Below are 6768 nucleotides of genomic sequence, written 5' to 3'. Positions count from 1 at the left end.
GCAGGAATGTATTGATTTAAGCATAATAAAATTATATTTATGTAATTTTAATTTATTTTTAATTCAGCATTCAGAATACTGCCAGGCCTAATTCTTGCCTATTTCCATCTTTCAGACAAAGCCAGGACCAATCAAGGCAGACTGTTCTCACTCTGAGCGCTCTGCTTCAGCGTACTGCTACAACTGTTCCCGGAAAGGGCACTTTGGACATGTAAGTCTCAGCAGTCTCTGCCTCAGTGTAGAGCAGATCCTTGGGGCAGATGTTAGTCCCTGTCATGGTGTGTGGTTGGAGAAGAGAGCTGGAAGAGTCAAGCTAACACTGCACAAATGGCCGCTCTAATGAAATGTTTGTGACTTTGCAGCACTGCTGCAATCAGTGGAGGCCAATGTATAAAGTGATCTCACCCATCTTATTTAGAGATACGTAGGAAAGGAAAAGTTACTATCTCTCCTTGACAGGTTTATCAATTTGTGTTTTAGATCTTAAGTCAAAATGAGAGCGCCTGGGAGAGAATGTTCATTGGAAAACAGTTGCTGAACAGAGCTTTTTCTTTCTTGCTTGCTTTCTTGCTTTCTTGCTTGCTTTCTTGCTTGCTTTCTTTCTTGCTTTCTTGCTTGCTTTCTTGCTTTCTTTTTTTTCCTGTGGCTCATGGAATGAAATGTTAGTGCCTTACTGCCATGTTCAACGTCATGTAAGGTTTTTCACCGCATTCAGCCCAACAATTTGAATGCCCCTTTTAGGAATTTTCCATTTCTGCCTGCTTTTGGCTATCCTTATTTGTAGTTTCTTAGTTAAATTCAACAACTAAGTTAAGTTTGACATCATCCGTCTGTGAAGTACAGTACACAGCCTGGTGAAGTAGGACATCGTGACCCTTAATTGGCTTCACTAAAAACTGGAGGTGTGCTGCATCTTCTGTGGTTGCGTGCTGATGTTTATCGCCTTTTTCAGCCCCCCCCACCCCGTGACAAGTGCAGCTCTCTACCTGCAGATACCAACACCAAACACATATTAGTTCTTCTCTTTTGTGGAATATGGCCAGGAGCCACAAGTATTCTAGAAAATTAATGTTACTCATGCATTGGATGGGTTAAGTTTATAGTTTCCTCCAGCTTAGAGGTAGCAAATTCCCAGCAAATTACTTCCTTCTCTCCTGTGTGTCGGCTCCTACAGCTGCTGAAGATGTGTCATTGAAAGCTTGCTGCTGTTTTTGGCTAAATAATCCCTGTGGGACAAGTAGGGCAGGTTTGATGGGATCTTCTCATGGCAGAGCTGAAAGATAAACAGAAGATTTTCAGCGCCGACCTGTCTTTGGAGACAAGTGAAGGTTTTGCTCCTCGAGCAGTACATCAAGGCTGTCGCGTGCGTCCAGGACAAGCCCTGCCTGCATGGCTGGTGCAGTCCAGCCTCGGCGAGAGGCGAGCGTGTGCCAGCAGCCTGCTGTTATCCCTGGCACGGCAGCAGCATGGGCACTGCCTTGTCTGTGGGACAGGAGTCCGAATCCTTGGCTTCACCTGCCAGAGATCTGCTCAAGGCAGAGCTACACGTGTGGCAGCAGTGTGAGACCGCAGCGATACGACCATGTGAACTAGCGTGTGCTGCCTGCTGTCTGGGACTAGAGCTGATAAAAGCCTGTGAGAGCAGCCCTGAAACTGATCCTGTTAAACAGAACCAGAATAAAGTCCCTGCCAGTAATATAGACACTAAAATGGGCATATACAATAAAAACGGAGGTGATGGGATTGAAGAAAATGTGAGAGTGACTGCTGGCAATGGATAAGGAACGTGTTATTCAACTGTCAAAAAATGGCATTTGAGGAAGTCTGCCGTACACGGATACAAGAAAGGCTGCTGTGAAAATAATTTCTCAACGTGGGAGGAGCTGACAGTAATTACTTGGGTAGAAAATGGTAGAAACTGTGTAAAATCAGTAAGAAAGTAAAGTGACGCAAGGACAACCTTTTATGGCTATCAAAGTTAAAGAGGATAAGATAGTGTATTTACCTGTGTACAAGGAGCAGAAATAGCCTGAGCAATGACTGACTGAAAATGCAGAAGTCAGTAACATCACAGAAGGGCAAAGATACCGATCTTTCTGTACGCACACAGAAAAACCAGGAACACATCGGATTATGTAATGGTGACTGAGTATTTGCACTCAAATCACTAAACCTTCTGTCCGTGAATGGCTGAGGAAGCTGGACTGGTGGCCTGCAATGCATCTTCATAGCGACCCAGCTGGACAGGCCATGCACCTGAGATTTGCAGCTCTCACTGGCTAAGAAAACTGAGGTCACAATCAGTGCCTGAGTTCATGCAGTGAGCAGCTCTGTCAGAGCTTGAAAGATCTGCCTTTAAGTTAAGGGGGAAAAAAAGGGGGAGGGGGATTTGTGGGGCTTTTTAAAATGTAAACATTTTTAAGCAGGTAAAAATTACTTGTGATGACAAGTGTCTCTTAACATTTTTCTAATTTCTAGACCTCAAGAACCTGCTTATTAAAGCAGAGGAATAACAAACTGACCAAGAAGAAAAAGCTGGGGTCAGTTTTGTAGATACGCACCATAATCAGTGCTTCCCACTGCAGTTCTTTCCTTTCATGTTACCATTTAATCTAGTTTAGGAACACCTGAAATTCCTTTTCTTTGCTAGAGGTCTAGGGAGACCTTTCCCAAAAACAGAGGCAAGAGCAAAAAACTTGCTAAATCCCAGAGTTAACTGTGTGGTTCCAGTAGGAAGGTCATTGCAGATTGCTTGATGTTTGTAGAGATGAAGTAATTAAGACATAAAGTGTCAGATATTGCAACACCTGGCAGTTATGTTTCCTGAATTTGCTGCATCGTTTATCACAACAGTCATGTTTTTATGTAAATTAAGGATTTAATAAGGACAAGAAATCTTACTTTCTTTAGTAGATGCCACGTCATAGTTCATTTCATAGCAGTCCACACATCCAAAACGTTGTCTCTTATGGTCCATAACAAAGACGTGGTCATTTTAAGGAGCATCCCCGTAGGAAAGTTAAGAGGGAGGGCGGGTTAATGAGGGACAGCCCATGGTATTATTCAGGCTGTAGCAAGTTCTCAAGGCAGCGGCGATAAGGGACTGAAGGGTATCTGCAGATGTGCCTTACATTCACATCCCAGTATGCCAGTCACGCAGCACATTCCCCCTGCAGGGTGGTAGCAGGCTCTGCTGTCCGTCCTCTGTGCGATGCCTCCAGCACTGGAGACTGTCCCAGGAGTCTGTAACAGTACACGGTGTATGGCAGCAGCGGCAGCGTACTCGAGAGGGGAGGAGATGGCCAAGCGCATGTTGGACGTTGCTGAGCCGGCTTATCAATGCCGGGGAGATGAAGAGGAAAAGAGGAGCGCCGGTTGGGGTGGCCTGTGCATGTCTTTCACTCAGGCTTCTCTGTCAGTGCATTAACAAAACAAAAACAACAAACGGGCCACGTGCCGGCAGAGCAAGCCCTAGGTTTGATGCGGGATCTCAGGCAGTACGTTTTGCAGCTATCACAGGAAGCTGGATGTATCTTTGCATACCCCTGTGTAAAGCCAATCTGTGTTGTTTTCAGTAACCTCTTTGGCAACATTCAGGGATAATATTTTCATTCATTTATTCCACATAGGCAGGCAGCTTTATGCCCTGCCTAAAGGCTGCTCTTAGGTTTCACTCATGTGAAACACAGGTATTTGAAGTGTCACTTCTCTGTTACGCTTTTCTCTCACCTTAAATCTGAGGGAGGACCCAAGAAGGGTGAGAGAGGAGCATTCTTTGTGGGGTGATACCTGGCTGTTCAAGGTGTTCAATGTGAAATCCCAGCGTCTGCCAGGATACACATTTCTCAGGTGAATAGTTACTGAGAACAGCCTCAGGTGACGGATGGACTTGTATACCCCCTCCTCAGTCCCATTCAGCCTGATTTTGCAGTGGGTGGGGTAAGGCTGAGCCCTCAGACTTGGATAGGCTCCATTGCGAGCTGCCATTGCTTGTCTGCGCTCCTCCATGCATGTGGAGACAAGCCAGTGGTCCCACAACCTCACAATACCGTTTTGGAGGACTGCAGAGAATAACCTGATTCTTCATGTAATTTCACCAAGCTGAGGCCAAAGACAAGCTGAGAAATACGAATACATCTGAAAAGCATCTTTGATGTTCTCTGCCTCTGAAAAAGAGGAGGCAGGAGGACACACAGGGAAGGGGCTAGAGGTGGCACTGCGTGGTGGAAGCAGCAAACACTTAACGTGTGGTGGGGACATCAGAGTGAGTGAAAGCTACTGACAGTTTCTCAAGAATGGCAAGGCCCGGAGTTCACAAGATTTGGGCAGTGCCCAAGAAATAGAAAGGAGATACTGCAGAGCACAGCAGGCAACAAGCAATTCACAAGGGGAAGAAAGCATCACTTGATATCACATGGTACCCTGAAAAGAGACCGAACTGTAGAAGCATCCCAGTTAGCCTGGCTCACAAGACATTGCTAAAATTTGGTGTGCAGTGTTGAAAAAAATCACATTCCTGTTTCACAAGTGTTTGGAAAACAGGCTGACGTGCATGTGATGCAAGAACCAGCCCCTTCCTCACCTCAGCCAACTGTTGAGGGCTCTCATCCTCTTCCCCACAATCTGATGTGCTTGCAGAGCTGTCTCCTGCACGATGTGCTTTCGTTTTGTGCCTGTGAGAAAGCTGTGTGCAATCAGACACACCGTCCTGGCTGCAGGTGGGCTGTCTGGGGAGGACGCTGCCACTGGCCCCTCATCGCTGCTCGCCCCTTCCCTCAGCCCACCCCACGCTTTCAGTCTGCCACGTTTCTGCGCTAGCCTTCACCCCAAATGATCCAGGTAGAACGGGCTCCCCTGCAGAATGGGCATGTGGCTGTGCTGGGGGAGCGGAGGGGGCAGTGAGAAGTGGTGAAGGCAGGTAGCAGGGGGCCCTGGCTGGCTGCAGGCAGGACAACCCTCTTCCCCGGGTCCGACAGCTCCATTGGCGGTTTGCCTCCTATTTACCTAGCGCTCGCATGCTTCTGTCCGTGCTGCAGATGTGTGCTAGCCCGCAAAGGCACGGGATTCCTTCCATTTGCTGCCAGAGGACTGCAGCTTGGCTCGTGTAAGGCGCATTTTTCTGTGCGCACAGGAAGGATTATCGGATGGTAGTAAAATTGTCAGTGTTTAAAGAATTGCTGGCCACATCCTCCACAGGTACAGACCAGCACCTGCAGAAACTGACCCGTTACCCTTCCAGGAAAATGGCAACTCAGCCACATCTAGTGACCTGAAATGTGTTTTGCAGGAGTGCTCAGAAAAGCGGATGCATGGGAGCATGTTCCCTGCTTCTCCATTTGTCTGCTGCTACGATGATGAATACGAGATCAAGAGAAGAGTGAAAAGATTAAAAAGAAAGGTTGCAGGTACAGTATGTTTTGGGAGGTTTCTCCTGCTTTTCAGTTCTTTGACACTTTCTTCTGTCCTTACTGCTTTCAGAAATATTGTGGGATTATTTTCATATATGTGTTGGGAAGAGCTGCAGGGATTTGAACAGATAGTCCAACGGTAGTAAAAGATTTGTGACTTTATTCATCCGTGTCTATCGCGGAAGTTTTTTGTGTCAAAGCCACTAGGTGGGCATTGTCAGATGTTTTAATTCTGTAAACTGCACTGATATTAAAAATGCTGTGAACTAGCAGGAAGAGGATTAAACTGTAGTTTGTTAAGATTCTAGTCTGTTGACAGAAAAAAAAACACTATGAAAAAATCTATCAGATCTATCAGAGATAGATTTTTTTCCTAACTAACTTTGTACATACATAAGAGAAGCTGTGATGGCTCAGGCACTAAGTTTTAGGTTTTCTGCATGGATATTGAAATAAACTGCTCTGTTTTACAGAACTGCAGGAAGCCGGCCTTCTGCCAGAACAGTCAGAGATGCCATGGCAGGAAGAAGAACATGGGGGGCACAGGCATAAGCAGAAGAGAAAGCCTTGGAAAGAACATGGGAAACATAAGAAAGATGGCAAGTGTCACAAAAAGATGAAGATGTCCCGGGCAGAGAAACCCAGAGAAGAGAGACACAGAAGTGATGCTGAAATGCACCATCATTTCGAGGAGGACTTCCCTAGAGGGTGTAAAAGGCAGGCGTGGAAGGGCAGCAAAATCCGTCACAAGTCCATTTTCCAGGCATTCCCAGGCAGCAAGACTGCATATGCGCAGGAGCCTCTGGAAGGTGCTAAAAAGAAGAAGAAATGGAAAAAGCAGAAGGACGCTAGTCCTGATATCAATGAGAATTTATTCCTCATCAAACAGAGGAGGAAGAAGTCCAAACAGAAGTCCTGGTGATGAGGAAGCAGACAGATGGCACTGACACTTACTGGCTCTGGCACTGCCTTCTGTTTGTTTTTGTCCCTTCCTCAGCGTGCTGCATTTAAGTCCGTCCCTGAACCTGGGCGGGCATGCCCAGGCACCAGTCACACACCGAATATCTGTCTCTGTTCCCAAAACGGAGTGCTCTGTCTGTCACGAGCTGTCCACTGGACAGGCGGGACTTGGTGCTCGTGCCTGCAGTGGCTGTACTGCTCAGCAGTCATTTTATTTTCTTTGCTTGGGGGTAGGTGTTGGGGGGAAAGGGTCCGTGCAGGGTTTGGTGGGTTTTGTTTCTTCACCGGTGAGATGTTGCTCTGCCTGTCGGAGCAGGACCTGCTGCTAGGGAGCACAGCGCCCCTGGAGCTGACACTGGAGGCAGTCTGACGTAAGGAGGAGTGGGGATAGAGACCAGGG

The 6768-nt window shown here is 46.9% G+C and overlaps 1 protein-coding gene across 1 annotated transcript in view; it reads left to right on the top strand.

The window, feature by feature from the left end:
• Window positions 1–6351, top strand: part of ZCCHC7 (zinc finger CCHC-type containing 7) — a 110715-nt gene extending 104364 nt beyond the window's left edge. Inside the window, exons 6-8 of the mRNA XM_086479825.1 lie at window positions 116–211; window positions 5288–5405; window positions 5882–6351. Of these exons, the coding sequence (XP_086335951.1) occupies window positions 116–211; window positions 5288–5405; window positions 5882–6330 (663 nt within the window). The 3' untranslated portion in view covers window positions 6331–6351. The remainder of the gene's footprint in view (window positions 1–115; window positions 212–5287; window positions 5406–5881) is intronic.
• Window positions 6352–6768: the final 417 nt, after the last annotated feature.

The sequence above is a fragment of the Leptosomus discolor genome, chromosome Z (assembly GCF_034619465.1).
Source record: "Leptosomus discolor isolate bLepDis1 chromosome Z, bLepDis1.hap2, whole genome shotgun sequence".
Classification (NCBI taxonomy): domain Eukaryota; kingdom Metazoa; phylum Chordata; class Aves; order Leptosomiformes; family Leptosomidae; genus Leptosomus; species Leptosomus discolor.
The sequence above is the reverse complement of the archived record's forward strand: the minus strand, read 5'-3'. Positions and strand labels throughout refer to the sequence as shown.